General features: G+C 47.1%; 1 protein-coding gene across 2 annotated transcripts in view; it reads right to left on the bottom strand.

The window, feature by feature from the left end:
* Positions 1 to 7,136: 7,136 nt before the first annotated feature.
* The window catches only part of LOC115085905 (oocyte zinc finger protein XlCOF6-like), a 34,162-nt gene continuing 21,139 nt past the window's right edge, over positions 7,137 to 20,159 (bottom strand). For both annotated transcript variants that reach the window (XM_029592443.1, XM_029592441.1), the window contains exon 4: positions 7,137 to 9,483. In XM_029592443.1, the coding sequence (XP_029448303.1) occupies positions 7,325 to 9,483 (2,159 nt within the window). In that variant the 3' untranslated portion in view covers positions 7,137 to 7,324. The remainder of the gene's footprint in view (positions 9,484 to 20,159) is intronic.

The raw sequence follows: 20,159 nt of genomic DNA, 5'->3' as shown, positions 1-20,159 counted from the left end.
GGGGGGGTTGGCCGCGCGTTTTCGACACACTATTACCCCTTACTGAATAAGGGGTAAAGCTAGCACGTCAAAAATGCGCATCCAAACATGGGTTAACAGTGCGTTCCATCGGAGGGCACTGTACTGTATCGGCCTGATAATGCCTCTGTATCACTCCATGGTGAGACCGCACCTTGAATACTGTGTACAATTCTGGTCGCTGCATCTAAAAAAAAATATAGTTGCGATGGAGAAGGTACAGAGAAGGGCAAGCAAAATGATAAAGGGAATGGAACAGCTCTACTATGAGGAAAGACTAAAGAAGTTAGGACTGTTCAGCTTGAAGAAGAGATGGCTGAGAGGAGATATGATAGAGGTATTTAAAATCATGAGAGGTCTAGAATGGGTAAATGTGAATTGGTTATTTATTTTTTTGGATAATAGAAGAACTAGGGGGCACTCTATGAAGTTAGCATGTAGCACATTTAAAACTGATCGGAGAACGTTCTTTTTCACTCAATGCACAATTAAACTCTGGAATTCGTGGTCAGGGGGGTATGGTTAGTGCAGGGTTTGGATAAGTTCTTGGAGGAGAAGTCCATTACCTGCTATTAATTGAGTTGACTTAGAAAGTAGCCACTGCTATTACTAGCATCAGTAGCATGGGATAGACTTAGTTTTTGGGTACGTGCCAGGTACTTGTGTGACTTGGATTGGCCACTGTTGGAAACAGGATGCTGGGCTTGATGGCCCCTTGGTCTGATCCAGTATGGCATTTTCTTATGACCATACTGCAGCTTGCATCTTCTAAGAAAGTGGCAGCGGGTTCCATAACTGCCCTGGAATTCACTCCAGAATCATCGACCTCCTGAGAGAGAAGCAAACAAGAGCGAGTCACCAGGGAACAACAGGAAGCTATCTGCAAGGTCATTGACACTGCTTCAAATGTTTGCTTAAGGTTGGCCTTAATTCTCCTATCATGCACACAGTGGCGTAGCCATGGGTGGGCCTGGGTGGGCAGGTGCCCACCCAACTTAGACCCAGGCCCACCCAACTGGCACCGGAACTGCAAGGCTGTCGCGGGATCCCATCCCCGCGACAGCGAACAAGAGAACCCATGCCTCGCGCGCCATCACGGCACACATGGGGAGGCGCTGCTGCGGCCGTATGGCCAACCGGTCTTCCTGTTCGGGGGGGGGGGGAGCGGAAGCGCCGCGCGCAGCTTCCGCTTCCTCCCCCCCAATGCAGGAAGATCAGCTGCCTCTCCTGCTGCCACCCGTTCTCCTGCTATCTTCGGGTCAAACGGCCCGCCGAACTTCCTGTTTGGGGGAGCGGAAGCGCTGCGCACAGCTTCCGCTTTCTCCAAGCAGGAAGATCAGCTGCCTCTCCTGCTGCCACCGGCCTCCTGCTATCTTCGGGCGTCGGGCCGATCTTCCTGCTTGGGGGGGAGGGAAGAAGCGGACGTTGTGCGCTGCGCTTCCGCTCCCCCCCCCCCGACAGGAAGTTCGGCGGGCAGTACGGCCCGACGCCCGAAGATAGCAGGAGGCCGGTGGCAGCAGGAGAGGCAGCTGATCTTCCTGCTCTGGGGGAGAAAGCGGAAGCTGTGCACGTGCTTGAATGTGTATGTGTGGATGAGAATGGGAGTGTGTGTGGGTGAAAACTGGAGCCTGGGTGTGTATGTGGGTGAGAATGGAAGCTTGAATATGTGGGTGAATGGAAGCTCGAATGTGTGTATGTGTGGTTGAGAATGGGAGCCTGGGTTTGTGGGTGGGTGAGAATGGGAGCTTGAATATGTGGATAAGAATGGGTGCTTGAATGTGTGTATGTGTGGGTGAGAATAGTACCTTAAATGTGTATATGTATGGATGAGAATGGGAGCTTGAATATGTGTGGGTGAGACTGGGAGCATGGGTTTGTGGGTGAGAATGGGAGTCTGGGTTATGTGTGTGGGTGAGAATGGGTGCCTGGATGTGCGTCTGTGTGTGCATAAGAATATAAGCCTGGGGAGGGGTGAGAAAGTGAGAACTTGTATGTGTGTCTGCAGAGAATGTGAGCTTGGGGGGGGGGGGGAGAGCATATGAGAGTGAGAGCTTGAGTGTGTGAGAGGGAGTCTGTGAGAGAAAGCGTGTATGTGTGTGTGTGTGTGTGTGTGTGTGGAAGGGAAGAAGACAGTAATAGAAGAAAGACACTGAAAAGGAATTAGGAAATGAGCTATAAGGGAAAAAATGGGAAAAAGAGACCAGGACCAACTGATTAGAAAAATACAAAGATCAGACAACAAAGGTAAAAATATATATCTATATTTTGAGATGTTAGCAATTTAAATATAAGCAACACAACCGCTCTCTCAAAATTTATGGACAGGTAGGAGCCGTGTATAAAATCGTAATAATAAGAAGGCTAAAGTACCACAAATCACCGTGAATTATGTTTGTATCATTAAGTAAACCTCATACTTAGGCGTAGATGTGAATGCTATGCTGCATAATTTGGCATTATTTATCAGTAAAAAAACAACTAGTAGACCTGCATGCCTACAGCCCACCCATCTTAACCTTGTGCCCACCCAAAAAATCAATTCTGGCTACGCCACTGCATGCACATCCTTCAAGGCCGCTCCTCCCTTCATGGGGCACAGAGAAGTGCATCTACTTTCGGAAAATGCAGACACTCTCTCACCAATGGATCCAGGGGGTACAGGCCAACCAAGACCTACCTCCAGGGCATCCCACTCAAGATCAATCAATTCTTGAATGGCCTCCATAACTGGGAAAAAACAAGAGGCTTTACACACAGAAACCAAAATGGGATTTCTCTTTGACTCAGACATGGAATCTGCCCCAGGGATTCCCAGAATCTTCAATGTCTGAGAAATCAGGGCAATTCAGCTCTATGACAGAACCGCAATATACTCCTATACGGCTCCAGTCCCGGAGGAATTTCTCCATCCTCTAGAGTCAGGATCTGCCTCATCATCAGTGCCCACCGGATTCCTGTCAGGAACACCTGCAGTTCGAGGTGTACTTTGGCACTTAAAAGTAGTACCGGAAGAGGGAGAGACCACCGCCTGAGGAAATGACTTGACAGGATTGGACGGGGGTGAGGGCTGTGCCTGAAGAAAGGATTGCAATCCTTGAAAAACTTCTACCCAAGGAAAGGTAGAAGGATCCATGCTAAAACCAGGAGGCACTTGTGAGTTGCCCACTGAGTTGCCATCCCCTGCTGAGGAACCAGTCCAGGGAGTTCCAATATCAGGCATTCCTCCTGACACATCTTTACCCTTAACCTCATCAGGCTGGGAAGAACCAGGCTTAGTAAAATCAGAGAAAGATAATTCTGCCTGAGCCTCTAAACAGCACTGGCACAAGTTAGAGGCACGCCAGGCTGAGATGCCTAAATATAACAGGCAGCACACAAGGGAAGGTGGTTCGGTTTCTTAGTATAGGCACCATTTATTATTTTTTTTATATGTATTCAAAATTTAGGAGTCCAAGGGCTAGGCATCCCAAGACTAGGTGCTGTAAGGCTAGGCGTCTCAATTTAAGCTCACACAAACATATGCCCAATTTGGGCATGCAGGATAAGCATGCGTCTAAACCAGACATTGCTGTAAACTGTACACTCAAGCCGATGCCCAACTAAGCATCCAAAACCTGGACAAACAACCTGGATGCACAGCGAGATGCACCAGCTGAACTGACGTCTTGTAGAGGGCAGCCTAACGCACGGCAAAAGTGTGCGAAAACGCTGCCATGGCCTACCACTCGGCACACCATGAAAAAGCCTTGGAGTAGGGCCTAGCCAAAACAGGCTGCTCAACCTGCCAGGCTGCCCCCATTCCTTAACAACTCTCGGGGCTGGGCGAACATCGGAACGGCATGCTGAAAACAGAGCTCGGGAAAGGGAAATATCTTAAATAAACCCTCCTTAGAAATAAGATAGGCCATACTGGGTCAGACCAAGGGTCCATCAAGCCTAGTATCCTGTTTCCAACCGTGGCCAATCCAAGTCACAAGTACCTGGCAAATACCCAAACATTAGACAGATCACAAGCTACTATTGCTTATTAATTACTGTCATAGCAGTTTATCTTAGAGGATCTAGGAACTTATCCAAACCTTTTTTAAACCTAGTTACACTAACTGCTGTAACCACATTCTCTGGCAATGAATTCCAGAGCTTAACTATGCAGTGAAAAAGAATTTTCTTTGATTTGTTTTAAATGAGCTACTTGCTAACTTCATGGAGTGTCCCCTGGTCCTTATTTGAGAGAGTAAATAACTGATTTACATTAACTTGTTCAAGTCCTTTCATAATTTTGTAGACTTCTATCATATCCCCCCTCAGTCATCTCTTCTCCAAACTGAACAGCCCTAACTTCTTTAGCCTTTCCTCATACGGCAGTCGTTCCATGCCCCTTATTATTTTGGTCATCCTTCTCTGCACTTTCTCCAGTGCATCTATATCCTTTTTGAGATGCGGTGACCAGAACTGCGCACAGCATTCAAAGTGCGGTCTCACCATGGAGCTATTTAGAGGCATTATGACATCCTCTGTTTCATTCACCATTCCCTTCTTAATGCATTCCTAACATTGTTTGCTTTTTTGATCGTGACAGCACACTGGGCCGATGATTTCAATGAATTATCCACTATGATGCCTAGATCTCTTTCCTGGGTGGTAACTCCTAAGATAGAACCTAACATTATGTAACTACAGCAAGGGTTATTTTTCATCACTTTGCATTTATCTTAAACTTCATCTGCCATTTGGAAGCCCAATCTTCCAGTCTCGCAAGATCCTCCTGCAATTCATCACAATCCGCTTGAGATTTAACTACTCTGCATAATTTTGTGTCTTCCACAAATTTGATCTCCTCACTCATTGTACCCCTTTCCAGATCATTTATAAATATATTAAAAAGCACCGGTCCAAGTACAGATCCCTGAGGCACTCCACTGTTTACCTTTTTCCACTGTGAAAACTGACCATTTAATCCTACTCTCTGTTTCCTGTCTTTTAATCAACTTGCAATCCACAAAAGGACATCACCTCCTATCCCATTACTTTTTAGTTTTCTTAGAAGCCTCTTATGCGGGACTTTGTTCAACGCCTTCTGAAAATCCAAATATATCACATCTACCGGTTCACCTTTATCTCTATATTTATTCACCCCCTTCAAAAAAATGTAGATTTGTGAGACAAGACTTCCCTTGGGTAAATCCATGCTGGCTGTGTCCCATTATACCATGTCTATCTAAATGTTTTATGATTTTGATCTTTAGAATAGTTTCCACGATTTTTCCCAGCACTGAAGTCAGGTTCATCGGTCTATAGTTTCCCAGATCACCCCTGGATCCCTTTTTAAATTTCAGGGGTACATTGGCCATCTTCCAATCTTCAGATACATCTGATGATTTTAATGATAGGTTACAAATTTTTACTAATAGAACTAAAAAATGAAATTTCAGACCTTTCAGAACCCTGGGGTGTATACCATCCAGTCCAGGTGATTTACTACTCTTCAGTTTGTCAATCAGGCTTACCACATCTTCCAGGTTCACCGTGATTTGGTTCAGTTGATATGAATCATCACCCATGAAAACCTTCTCTGGTACGGGTATCTCTCCAATATCCTCTTCAGTAAACACTGAAGCAAACAAATTGTTTAATCTTTCCGCAATGGTCTTATCGTCTCTAAGTGCCCCTTTAACCTCTTGATCATCCAACAATCCAACTGACTCCCTTGCAAGCTTTCTGCTTCGGACATATTTTAAAAAGTTTTTATTGTGAGTTTTTGCCTCTATGGCCAACTTCTTTTCAAATTTTCTCTTAGCCTGTCTTATCAGTATCTCTGTAATTAATCTGTTTTGTTTTTTTTAAACTTACCTGAGCTCAACCCTTCCCAGCTGAATAGAGATGGTCTCTGGCTGCAGGAAAAGAGGGCATATGCTGTCACCATCGTGCTCTGCTTCCTGCACCTTTCAGCTGTACAATCAGCTAAATCCATGCCGGCTGAAAAACCAGCTACTGGACCAAGACACACATCTGAGGGACCATGGAAATCACCTCAGGAATTCTCAACTAGGGGAGGGACCATTTGGTATCACCACAGGAGAGTAGGGTGAACAATTTTCCTTTTTTCAAAATTCTCCTTCTAAAATCTGAAGCAATCCCCAGTAGGGAGATGCACATTAACAATCTTCTAGAGACAGAGAATACTAGTAGGCTGATGTCACTGCAGGAGTATATATCCTATGATGTCAGTTTGCTCCATCTCCATCTGTTGGTAGGGGTGCATAACCCACTGGTTCTGAATCCATCTACATGCTAGGAAACATGCTCTTATCACACTCAGTACATAAAAATGGTTTTACACCTGCATGCATTCTGACAGGTAAATGTAATAAGCTGTGCATTAACATTGTGCACTGGAATTAGGACACAGCCTCTTACTAGAACCGCTAAAAAATGCATTAAGAATTAAAAGTGTGCACTGAAGCCAGTTAAAATGTGTGCTTGGGGGTGGGGGAGATCCTTCAGATGTGATTTATGCACACAAAAATCATGTTTTGTACATCTAAAAGTCTTTTACACTCATAAATCATGTTATGATGCATCAGAAAATCTTTTGTTTTGTGTGCATGTATCAAAGGGAGAGAAAAGAGCGGAGCCTGGGGATACCCTGACACAGCAGCAGTGTGAGACAGCAGAAAACTGTCACAGCAGCAACACTAGGATAGGGGGTGGGGGTTCTGGTAGAGAAGGAGGAGCAGGAAGAGATTTACTGGTCAGGCTTTGATGAGTAATGTTGTTGGCTATGCAGCCTGCATCCCTAAAACTAGCACTAGAAACTTTACTTCACTATTGACCAGGAATCAATCCAGTGTTAAGTAAACAGGAGGAAATTGAGCACATCTCTCTGGATTGAGGGATAATAGCGAATCCTGTTGTTAAAATGGGATTTGAATGTGAGAGTGCTAATCTATAAACACATTGTTGTGTGCACATATATTCTGTGCAAAATTCCTTGTTGCCATTGGAAGTAAAGCTTTTGTACAACTGTGGTTACATTCATTCACTTTGCCAGGCACATGTTATATCTGCCTCTCTTGTGGACTGTGAGATCTGCCTTCACAATAATGTTCTTAGCATGCTCAAAATATGTAAATGATTTATTCCTGAGTGGATTCTCTTGTGACTTGTGAAACATTCTTTCAAATGAAAGCTTTTACCATCTCTAATACTTTGAAATAGTTTCAATTACGTGTGGATTCTTTGGTGACATGAGAGACTTTCATTCTTACTGAAGCCCTTACTGCACTCTCAACATATTAATGGTTTATTAAGAGTGGATTCTCTGGTGGTTTGTGAAGCTTGACTTCACAATGAAGCTCTTACCACACTCACTACATATAAATGGATCCACTCCTGTGTGGATTCTCTGGTGGCTTATCAGTTGCTCTTTCCAACTGAAGCATTTACCACACTCAGCACATGTAAAAGGTTTCACTCCTGTGTGGATTCTCTGGTGGCATCTGAGGCTTTCCTTCCTACTGAAACACTTACCACACTCAGAACATATAAATGGTTTTATTCCTGAGTGGGTTCTCTGGTGACTTGTGAAACATTCCTTTAAATAAAAGCTCTTGTCACACTCAGTACACGTAAATGGTTTAACTCCTGCGTGGATTCTCTGGTGACGTGTGAGGCTTTCTTTAGAAATAAAGCACTTACCACACTCAGAACATGTAAAGGGTTTCATTCCTGAGTGGACTTTCTGGTGGCTTGTGAAATGTGTCTTCAAACGAAAGCTTTTACCACACTCAGTACATGTAAATGGTTTCAACCCCGTGTGGATTGTCTGGTGGCGTGTATAGTGTGCCTTGCGACTGAAGCTCTTACCACATTCAGTACAAGTGAATGGTTTCACCCCTGTGTGGGTTCTCTGGTGGTGAGTTAGGTGTGACTTCCAACTGAAGCTCTTACCACATTCAATGCATATAAATGGTTTCACAGTTATGTGAATTGTCTGGTGGCGTATGAGGTTTTCCTTCCATCTGTAGCTCTTACCACACTCAGTGCATGTAAATGGTTTCATTCCTGAGTGGATTCTCTGGTGGCTTGTGAATTGTGCCTTCAAACGGAAACTCTTACCACACTCAGTACATGTAAATGGTTTTTCTCCTGAGTGGATGCTCTGGTGGCGTGTAAAGTGTGCTTTCAAACGGAAGTTCTTACCACATTCAGTACACATAAATGGTTTTTCACCAGAGTGGATACTCTGATGACGTGTAATGTGTGCCTTCAAACGGAAGCTCTTACCACACTCATTACATATAAATGGTTTTTTTCCTGAGTGGATACTTTGGTGGCTTGTGAAGTGTGCCTTCAAACGGAAGCTCTTACCACACTCAGTACATGTAAATGGTTTTGCTCCTGTGTGAATTCTCTGGTGGTGTATGAGGTTTTCCTTCCTACTGAAGGACTTACTACACTTAGCACATGTAAATGGTTTTATTCCTGAGTGGATTCTTTGCTGATGTATAAGTTGTTCTTTCCAAGGGAAGTAGTCATCAGAGGTAAATGGGTTTCTGTTTTTGTGGATTCTCTGGGGGCATGTAAGAAAGATCATCTTATTGAAGCTTTTACTACATGGGGTACATTGAAATTCTCTCTCTCCCTTATGGTTATTATGGTCATGAGATATGTCCAACTTTCTATTCAAGCACTTGTCAGATTTAGTACAAGCGAAAGGTGTATCACCAGTATACTTTTTGTGACAAGAGCTTTTATTACATTCCCTACTTGAAATTGCTCTTACTGCTGGGTAGAATTTTGGATTTCTTGTGAAATTTGTTTTCTGATTAAAACTTTTGTTACTATCAGTACATGAACATGTTTTGTCATCAGTGTCATTTGCCTGGGAATTTTGGAGGTTTGTGTTAAGAAAGCTTTTCCCATATTCTGTAGCTGAACACAGTCTCTTCCCTTTGATCATTTTTTGGTGTTGCATTAGCTCTCTCTTCCTACTGAAACCCTTCCCACATTCAGAACATGTAAAAGATGTCTCTACTTTGCATGTTTTCTGTTGTGCCTTTAGGTCTTCCATTTGACTGATGGTGTTCCTAGAGCCTATATATGTAGATGATCTCTTTTCAGTGTTGGATATCTTCCGTGATTTCAGAGTTACAGGATTCCTCTGGAATATTTCACATACATCACAGAAACATCTTTCTACTATTGTCTGGTTTCTCAGTTCATCTCCTGTGGATGTTTTATTACTGGCCCTTTGCTCCCACACAGGAGAATCCTCAGCTGGGGTTCCTGCAGAATTTCTTTGCTTCTTCTCTCTGATACACTGATTCCAGCACTTTTTTCCACAGTCAGAACAGGACGACATATTCTCTTTGTGTCTTTCTGATAACATCTTGCTCCCTTCCAGATTCTCACTGAGCTCCCAGGCATATGTTTCTGTATTACTCTTTCTGCGATCATATTTTTCTAGATACAAATGTAAAAATTGGGTATAGGAGAAATAATGTTGTTAGTTCAGTAATATAATAGCACATTTCTTTTTGTTTCTGCTGTTCTCTAGAAGAGACACAATATTAAATGTTTACAAGCATTGGTTCATAACATTGTACAGCAACGGTGTCATTTCCTTTTTCCCATGAAAGCAAAACATATTTGTGGATCCTGTACATCAGTGTTTCCCAATCACTGTACCGTCAGATCTGATCAGGCTGGCCCGGGAAAAGTCACCACTGCCTGATGGTCAGATCTAGACCAGCGCCTGCGCTCAGCACTTTGTAGAAACAAGAGACACCAGTGGTGACTCAAACCCCTTTCTGCGAACATGTGTAATCATGCATGCCTTTTCTTCTTAGCTACAACAAGAGCCAGGGAAAGTGGTAATTAAGAGGCAGCATGCAGGGCATGACTAACCGAGCCCTGCTTTGTACCTTATCTTTCTCCTCCTGAGCTGCCCCCTTCAAGTTATTCCAGCCTCTGATTATCCCCAGGCTGAGTGAGACAGGGAGAGCGTGCACTGAGCGTTGATCTGATGCGCCACATTGCTATTGCGGAGAGGATGGTGTGCCACGCAGTTTTGTAAATATATTTTTGCCTCAAGAGGTGAAAAGGTTAAGAAACACTGCCATGCATGTCTCTTTTGCTAATAATGGACAACTCTTAATTTAGATTTCGAAACTGGCTGTCTGAAAACTTTGGTCATAGTGAGGGAGATCAGTTATACACAATTGCATACATTTTCAAAGGGGTTGCATGCGTAAAAACAACATATATGTGCATATGAGTGACATTTGTATGCATCGCTGATGCTTCAAGTAGGTCACATTTATTCATGAGCAAAGTGGGAATGTTTAGGGTATAATTGTGCTATTTTATCACTTTTACCAGTGCTATTTCAAGCACCAATTTCAAATTGCATTCTCTTTTTTGACTTGATGATTGGCAAGCTGCTTTCTTCCGGTGAGAGAGGATGAAGGGGCAATCAGGGAAATCAAGGTCTTAGCCCAGAAGTGTCTTTGCCTGTAACCTCTATTTTTGTTGGATTTCTTTTTCAGCCTAGAAACAGGACGGCAGAAAAAGACTGTATGGTCCATCCATTCAATAATTTAGCACTATAATTCTCATCACAAACTTAGAGAGCCCCTGTATTTATCCCATGCTTCCTTGAATTCAGATACTGTTTTTGTCTCCACTACTTCCACTGGGAGGCCGTTCCACACATCCACCACCCTCTCCGTAAAGAAATATTTCCTAAGATTACTCCTGAATGTACCCCCTTTCAACCTCATCTCATGACCCCTCGTTCTAGAGCCTCCTTTCCATTGAAAAAGGCTCACCTCCTGTGCATGGAAACCTTTGGAGATATTGGAATGTCTATAATCACATCTTCTCTATCTCACCTTTCCTTTAGGGTGTACATGTTTGGATCTTTAAGTCTATCCTTCATATGCTTTAGAACGAAGCCCACTGACCATTTTAATAGCCACCCTCTGGGCCGACTCCATCCTGTTTCTATACTTTCGAAGATGTGGCCTTCAGCATTGTGCACAGTATTCCAAGTGAGGTCACAGGGGCAATAGTGCCTCTCTTTTTCTGCTGACCATTCCTCTATGCAGCCAAGCATCTTTCTGATTTTTGCCATGACTATATCCACCTGTTTGGCCCCCTTAAAATCATCAGATACAATCACCCCCAGATCCCACTCTTCCCGTGTGCTTAGAAGACTTTCACTTCCAATACTGTACCTTTCCCTTGGGTTTCTGCATCCTAAATGCATTTTCTGCATTTTTTTTTTTTTACATTAAATCCTAGCTGCCAGACCTCAGACCACTCCTCGAGCTTCGCTAGATCTCTCTTCAAGTTTTCCACCCCTTCCTGTCCACCCTGTTACAGATTTTAGTATTGGCAAAAAAAAGACAAACCTTTCCCGACAACCCTTCTGTTATGTCGCTCACAAAACCGTTCACAAGAACTGGTCCAAGGCCTGATCCCGTTGGCCTACTCAAACCACATTTCCTCTCCTGGCGATGTCTTTTATACAACTCAACAAAGATAGGAGGTCTTTTGAGCCTGCTGCATGCTTCATAACTTTGCCAAAACAGAGGCCTGCCTCCTCCAGAGGGACTAGATCATCTTGAGGAGGGGTGGCATATGACCTGAGTGAGGAGGAACTGCAGCAGATACATTGCCAGACTCATCAGCAGGATGTTCCTATCCTGTAGGGGAAAGGAACACTTGGATTCAAGCAAACTTTCAACAATGAAGCTGCATTTCTTTACAATAAAAGGTGATATTGTGCATAGAGATCTAAACTTTAATGCTTCCTAAGGCATCCTCTCTTTTCGGGGATGACCCTGGTGCCTTGGACTGGCCCAGGCTGATGCTCCTCCGCGGTGGTATATGGTCACTATTCACAGTGCCTTCAGAGAGCTTGGGCACTGAGGCCTGTGGCAGAGAGTACAAGCTCCAAGAGGGCCTTGAAGAGCAGAGTGGCTCTAGAGAGCTGACCTGAGGGGAGAGGATGAAGGCCTGCCAGCAGTGGTGGGTCTCTGCTCTTCAGCAGCAGCACATGAAGAGGAGGACCCGCACCTGTGCATTCAGAGTGGGGAGCCTTCCTCTGCAGTGGTGGTGCGTGGCTGGAGAAGGTGTTGGAGCAGGTGGTGTAAGCACTGGAGGAGGAGGTCCCATCATGAGTAGTGGCAGACACACTGGGCTGGCGGAACTACAGCAGGCAAAGGAACAATTCAGAGTGCTAGTGCAGCAGCAAATGCTGGGGGAGGCTGCCAAGGAGCATCCCATGCAGGCTGTGACTGGCAGCCACTGCAGCATTTCTCTCCAGTCTGAGGCCATGGCCTCCGATTCTTCCTGTAGCACTCGGCCAAGGCCAGGCCTTTTTTGATGGACTCCCGACATTTCTCCTGCACTACCTTCCTTCAGGCCCTGCTACTCTCTTGTTGAGTGGCAGCATGCAGTTCTCCACTAGGGTGCAAGGCCCGTCATCTTCTCTACCACGGAAGTTGCCCTTTTTCCAATTGCCTGGCTTCCCCCTCGTGTACAGCGTGCGTCAAGACCTCTGGAGCAGGTTACTGGGTGAAGGTGGCCCCGGGCTCCTCCTCAAAGTTTGGCAGCCCCCAGCATCTGTCATGCTTCTCTCTGTCAGCAATGGACTCTGTTGAACCCTTCCTCTTCACCCTAATTGTCTTCCTCCGGGCTTTCCGAGAGCACTCATGCATGCTGCCTAGCCCTTCCAAGGCCACCGGGTCCAGGACCTTCAGAATCATGGCCACTCGCTTCCCAATACACTTACTAGCCTTTTCTCTTTTCACCCACTGTACCTTCCTTTTAGATAGAGACAACAGCTCAATGCTCCCAAGTCTACAGTGTCCTTCTAATCTAGCATTCCCATGGGGGTCAAAGCTAAAATTATGCACTATTTTTCCATCTACATGTATGGACAGAAAGAGAAAAGACAACTTGGTGGGGCTCTTTGCTGCTGGCCCTATCTGCCTTTAGCACCACTGAATATATCTAAAAAGGCACACATGTATATACAGTGCCTTGCAAAAGTAACCAACCCCCTAAAATGTCAGGTTTGGGTGGATTACAAATGACCCTTACACAGATTGTTCCAGACAGTATGCTTACTGCAAACCACTACGACCTTAAAGTACATTCTCAATGTCACATTTCAAAATTTCTCTGCATCTTTTGTAAAATAAAATTAAAAAACGAAAACTGCTGCCTGCATAAGTATTCAACCCCTGTGCTGTGGAAGCTTCAAGTTTACACAGAGGAAAGATATTGCCCTAGTAATTGGCCTCTACCTAGGAATCATGAAAAAAGGTCACTTTTTCTGGATAATGATAATGATGGATTATGATGGCTCTACCGAATGATGGTATATAAAACTCATCAAATAAATAAATAAAATACCCCCTAATTCCAGTACCATTGGTCAGACTGAGAATCTGAAGGAAAGCTGTGAAAATGAAGCCCAAAGAGCATTTTAAGGAAATTAAAGATAAAGTCAGAGACATGCACAAGACAGGAAAAGGCTACAAAATAATATACAAGTGCATGGATATCCCAGTGAGCACGGTTGGGTCAATTGTGAGGAAATGGAAGCTGCATCCTACCCCTCAGACACTGCCTAGACAAGGCTACCACCTCCAAGGCTTGCTTAAGAATAGCCTCAATCCTTCTAGGCCACTCTTCCCTCTGGTTAATAGAACGGAAAATGTCATAATGCCTCTATATCGCTCCATGGTGAGACCACACCTTGAATACTGTGTACAATTCTGGTCGCCGCATCTCAAAAAAGATATAGTTGCGATGGAGAAGGTACAGAGAAGGGCAACCAAAATGATAAAGGGGATGGAACAGCTCCCCTATGAGGAAAGGCTGAAGAGATTAGGGCTGTTCAGCTTGGAGAAGAGACGGCTGAGGGGGGATATGATAGAGGTCTTTAAGATCATGAGAGGTCTTGAACGAGTAGATGTGACTCGGTTATTTTCACTTTCGAATAATAGAAGGACTAGGGGGCATTCCATGAAGTTAGCAAGTAGCACATTTAAGACTAATCGGAGAAAATTCTTTTTCACTCAACGCACAATAAAGCTCTGGAATTTGTTGCCAGAGGATGTGGTTAGTGCAGTTAGTGTAGCTGGGTTCAAAAAAGGTTTGGATAAGTTCTTGGAGGAGAAGTCCATTAACAGCTATTAATCAAGTTTACTTAGGGAATAGCCACTGCTATTAATTGCATCAGTAGCATGGGATCTTCTTAGTGTTTGGGTAATTGCCAGGTTCTTATGGCCTGGATTGGCCGCTGTTGGAAACAGGATGCTGGGCTTGATGGACCCTTGGTCTGACCTAGCATGGCAATTTCTTATGTTCTTACAGGGATAGTTGTCTGCTTAGAAATGGCACAAACTAGAGCATCCACTTGGGAAACCGTAAATGCTTTCTCACAGCTGAATCGAGGGGTACAGGCCTTCTAATGTCCGATCCCCTTTAAAATTTGCCTCCGGTGCGTTCCATTCCAGATCAATCAATTCCTGAATGGCGTCTATCAAAGGGAAAAAACAAGAGGCTTTACGCAAGGAAACCAAAATGGGATTCTTCTTTGGCTCCGACATGGCATCTGAACCAGAAACACCCAGCTGTTTCAAGGTCTGGGAAATCAGGGCCGGCAGTTCACAGCTTTGAAAGAACCGCAACATGGTTCAATACGGCTCCAGTCCTGGAGGAATTTCCCCATCTTCCAGGGAATCAGGATCAACCTCATCATCAATGTCATCCAGATTTCTTTTGGGAACACCCGCAGGAAGCCGAGGTGAGCTCCGGTGCTTTAGCATAGGACTGGAAGAGGGAGGAGCCACCGGCTGAGGGTCTGACCAGACAGACACAGGGGAAACGGAGGACTGCGCCTGAAGAAAAGCTTGTAAGCCTTGAAAAATTTCCACCCAGGAAAAAGCAGCCGAGTCCAGATCAAGCCCAGAAGGAACTGGATCTGGTCCCACAGAACTGCCCTCGCCTCAAGGGAGAACCAAGATCTGGCGTCCCCCCAGTCAAGGCCATGACCAACCCATCATCAGAGTGGGAAGAGCCAGGCTTAGCAAAATCCGAGGAAGACGTCTCTCCCTGAGCTTCTGAGCAGTGCTGACACAGCCTAATATGACAGGCAACACAGATAAGAAGATGCTTAGGCTTCTTGCTTACTGGCACCATCATGGTGGTAAGCATACGTTGGCACAGTTCGCGCCTAAAAAAAAGAGGTGCGCCCCAAAATTAAGCGCCTAGAAGAAAACATGGCCAAGCACGTGCACAACTTGTGCATCCAGTGAAGCACGTAAAAAAAAAAAGTTTGTGCATGTAAAAAACACGCTCGAAAACTAAGTGCACAACGCGTGCGCAGAGCCGACGCACTGTGCACACCGACAGCCTATCGAAGGCAGCAGAACACGCACAAGAGCACGCGAAAACGACCACTGCAGCCTACCATGCGATGTGCAAGAACAAAGCCTAAATGCGGGGCCTAGCCCACCAGGGGCCGCTCAACCCGCCCGGCTGCCCAGTTCCCCAACCCCAATGGGAGCAGGAACGAATGCCGAGAACGGAGACCGGAGGAAATGCTGAAACCCCTCTAACTGTCTCTGATTCAGGTGACAACTGTCTCTTTTCTATTTTAACCTTACCTGAGCTCAGTACTTACCAGCCGAGTACAAAGACTGTCTCTGGCTGCAGGGGGAGAGGGCATCTGCCATCACCACGGTGCTCAGCCTCCAGCACCCACTGCTTTTCAGCTGAACTAGCAGCTAAGACCACGCCCAGAACCCCAGCTACTGGACCAAGGCACACCTCTGAGGGACCACGGAAATCGCCTCAGGAATTCTCAGCTGGGGGGGGGGACGGGACCTTTAGGTATCACCACTGGAGAGCAGGACTTTCTTTTCTGAATTCAGAATTTAAAATTTGTCCTTCCAAAAAGCTTGAAGCAATCCCCATAGGAAGATGCATGTCCGCCATCTGCTGGAGACGGAGAATACTGGCAGGCTGGGGTCACTGCAGGGTTATAGAAACATAGAAATGACGGCAGAAGAAGACCAAACGGCCCATCCAGTCTGCCCAGCAAGTTTCGCACTTTTTATTTTTTCTCATACTTCTCATACTTATCTGTTACTCTTGGCTCTTAGTAACCTTTTGGTTCTATTTCCCTTCCACCCCACCATTAACGTAGAGAGCAGTGATGGAGCTGCATCTAAGTGAAATATCTAGCTTAGTTAGTTAGGGGTAGTAACCGCCGCAATAAGCAAGCTACACCCATGCTTATTTGTTTACCCAGACTATGTAATTCAGTCCTTGTTGGTTGTTGTCTGTATATAGATCCACTTTTCTTCATCCCCCCTGCCGTTGAAGCAGAGAGTTATGCTGAATATGCATTGAATGTGAAGTATCAGGCTTATTTGGTTTGGGGTAGTAACTGCCGTAACAAGCAAGCTATGCCCCGCTTTTTTGTGAATGCAAATCCTTTTTTCCACATTTCCTCTTGCCGTTGAAGCTTAGAGCAATGTTGGAGTCTTAGAGCAATGTTGGCGTTGCATTAACCATGTGTATGTTTATTGAATAGGAAAATTAGTATCTTACCTGATAATTTTCGTTCCTGTAGTACCACGGATCAGTCCAGACACCTGGGTTGTGACTCCGCACCAGCAGGTGGAGACAGAGCAAAACTTGTGAGGCTTCCCTACATATAGTAAGGTGCCACCCACAGCCCCTCAGTTTTACGTAATGTCAAAGCAAAACTGCAACCACACTACTTAACAAGATTACCCGAAAAAAACCGGGCCGGTTCCACAACAACCCCCCAGCCGGAACAACACAGCCGGAACTAGAGGCTAATCAATCGAAACAAATTGAACCGCAACTGAAGTAACCGAGCGGACTCTCCGTTCTGCAGAAAAAAACATAAAACATTCAGTATCTGTATCTCCTGGGCGGGTCCCTGGACTGATCCGTGGTACTACAGGAACGAAAATTATCAGGTAAGATACTAATTTTCCTTTCCCTGTACATACCGGATCAGTCCAGACACCTGGGATGTACCAAAGCCACAAACTACGGGTGGGACCCGGAGAGTCCCGCTCGGAGAACTCTCTCTCCAAAACCCCCCGAGTCTACCGCTTGGACATCCACACGATAATGCCTCGTGAAAGTGTGCAGCGACTTCCAAGTCGCTGCCCTGCAAATCTCCTGAGGAGAAACCAGAGAGGACTCTGCCCAAGACACAGCGTGTGACCGCGTGGAATGAGCTCGAAGCCCCACCGGGACCGGCTTACCCCGCAGAAGATAGGCCGAAGCAATAGCCTCCTTGAGCCACCGAGCAATCGTAGCTCTGGACGCTGCCCCACCTCTCTTGTGACCAGCGTACAACACAAAGAGGTGATCCGAGGTTCGGAAAGGGTTCGTAACCTCTAGGTAGCGGAGAAGCACCCTACGAACGTCCAGCTTTCGTAACTCCTGCGAACCTCGGGCCTCCGGAAACGCCGGAAGCTCCACAGACTGATTCAAATGAAAACTCGACACCACCTTCGGCAAGAAGGAGGGAACCGCCGTAAGGATACTCCCGAATCCGAGAAGCGTAAGAACGGCTCCCTACACGACAACGCCTGTAACTCCGAGACCCGTCTCGCCGAAGCTATCGCCACAAGGAAAACCGTCTTCATGGTAAGGTCCTTCAGCGTAATCCGCTTCAGAGGTTCAAACGGAGGCGAACACAAAGCGGAAAGGACCCAATTGAGGTTCCAGGACGGACAAGGATGACGCAATGGAGGACGTAAATGTTTGGCGCCCCGAAGGAAACGGGCGATATCCGGGTGAAGGGCCAAAGACACCCCATGAACCTTGCCCCGAAGACACCCGAGCGCCGCTACTTGGACCCGAAGAGAGCCCGGACCTTGGACCCGAAGAGAGCCCGGATGAGAGGCCAGTCTGAAGAAAAGCAAGGACTTCTGACACGGGAGCTAGCATAGTATCTACCCTGCGGTCCCGACACCAGTTCTCAAAGACTGTCCACACGCGGACATAGGTCAAAGACGTCGACTGCTTTCTGGACCTCAACAAGGTAGTCACCACCGCAGCAGAGTAACCCTTCTTTAATAAGCGACGCCTCTCAAACGCCATGCCGCGAGACAGAAGTGATCCGCCTCCTCCAAACAAACAGGGCCTTGACGGAGGAGCGCCGCGGATCCCCGAAAACGGAGAGGCGGACCGTCCGCCAGGAGCAGAAGATCCGCAAACCAAGGTCTCCGTGGCCACTCCGGCGCCACCAGGATGACGGGCGTCGGGTGCAACTCGATCCGGCGAAGGACCTTGCCGATCAGTGGCCACGGAGGAAATACGTACAGCAACACGTTCGTCGGCCACGGAAGCACCAACGCATCGACCCCTTCGGCTCCTCGCTCTCGCCTTCGGCTGTAAAAACGTGGAGCCTTCGCATTCTGCGCGGTAGCCATCAGATCCATGTGTGGCTGACCCCACGTCCTGCAGATGAGTTGATAAGCTTCCTCCGCCAACTCCCATTCTCCGGGATCCAGATGATGGCGACTGAGGAAGTCTGCCTGTACGTTGTCCACCCCGGCGATGTGCAATGCCGCAATGTTGGAGAGGTGCCGCTCCGACCAGCTCATCAAGCGGCGGGCCTCTTCCGCCACCAGCCGGCTTCTCGTTCCTCCTTGGCGGTTGATATACGCCACTGTCGTTGCATTGTCCGACAACACCCTGACCGCCTTTCCCCGGATCAGCAGAAGGAAAGCTTGCAGTGCCAGCGTTACCGCCCTGGTTTCCAGACAATTGATGGACCACCGTGACTGCTCCCTGGACCACAGTCCCTGCACTGAGCGCCCCAGACAGACTGCTCCCCAGCCGGAGAGACTTGCATCCGTCGTGACCACTGTCCAGTCGGGCATGAGCAGAGACATTCCACACCGGAGATGGTCGGGATGTAACCACCAGTGAAGGCTGTCCCTCGCGATGTCTGTAAGAGGAAGCGGAAGCAGGAACTCCTCCGACACCGGCTTCCAGCGGGATAGTAATGCCGATTGTAACGGCCGTAGATGCGCAAAAGCCCAGGGGACCAAAGCCAGAGTGGACGCCATCGAGCCCAGGACCATTAGGTAATCGCGCACCAAAGGCGTACGGAGGGCCAGTAAACGTCGCACCTGGCCCTGCAGCTTGCAGACTCGCTCCTCGGAGAGATAGACTCTGCCGCGTTTGGTATCGAACCGTGCCCCCAGATACTCCAAGGACTGAGAGGGGAACCAAGCGACTCTTGGCTAGATTGACCTCCCATCCCAGGGAGCGTAAGAGCTGGAGGACTCTGTCGACCGCTCGCTGACATTGCATTGCAGACTTCGCCCGAATGAGCCAATCGTCCAAGTAGGGGTGCACCAGCAACCCCTCCCTCCGGAGCTGGGCCGCCACGACTACCATCACCCTTGGTAAACGTCCGGGGAGCGGTGGCCAGACCGAAGGGAAGGGCTCGGAATTGGTAGTGTCTGCCCAGTACGCAGAATCTGAGGAACTGCTGATAAGCTGGCTGAATGCCTATGTGCAGATAAGCCTCGGTGAGATCTAAGGACGCGAGGAACTCGCCTGGTCTCACCGACGCTACCACCGACCGGATCGTCTCCATCTTGAACCGGGGAATGCGAAGGCACCTGTTTACACCTTTCAAATCCAGAATGGGACGGAAGGTGCCTTCTTTCTTTAGTACGATGAAGTAAATGGAGTACCGACCCTGCCCGTTGTTGTCTTCGCGGCACGGGACGGATGGCCCCAGGGCCTCCAGCCGTCGCACTGTGTCCCAGACCGCTGCGCGCTTGAGTTTCCCTTGCACGGAGACACCAGAAACTTGTCGAAGGGAACTCGTGCAAAATCTAAAACCGTACCGTGTCTTATCACGCTGAGGACCCACTGGTCCGACGTTATCTTGGCCCACTCCTCGGCGAACATTGTTAATCGGGCTCCCACATTCGGCACGCCCGCGAGATGCTGCCCCGAGGAATGGACCAACCTCGTTTCATTGTGGGCCCTTGGACCCTGCCCCCGCCATGGATCCACTCTGCCTGCCAAAGCGTTTCCCTCGAAAC

This window comes from Rhinatrema bivittatum, chromosome 2 (assembly GCF_901001135.1).
Source record: "Rhinatrema bivittatum chromosome 2, aRhiBiv1.1, whole genome shotgun sequence".
NCBI classification, from domain to species: domain Eukaryota; kingdom Metazoa; phylum Chordata; class Amphibia; order Gymnophiona; family Rhinatrematidae; genus Rhinatrema; species Rhinatrema bivittatum.
This window is presented reverse-complemented; position numbering and strand designations above follow the sequence as displayed.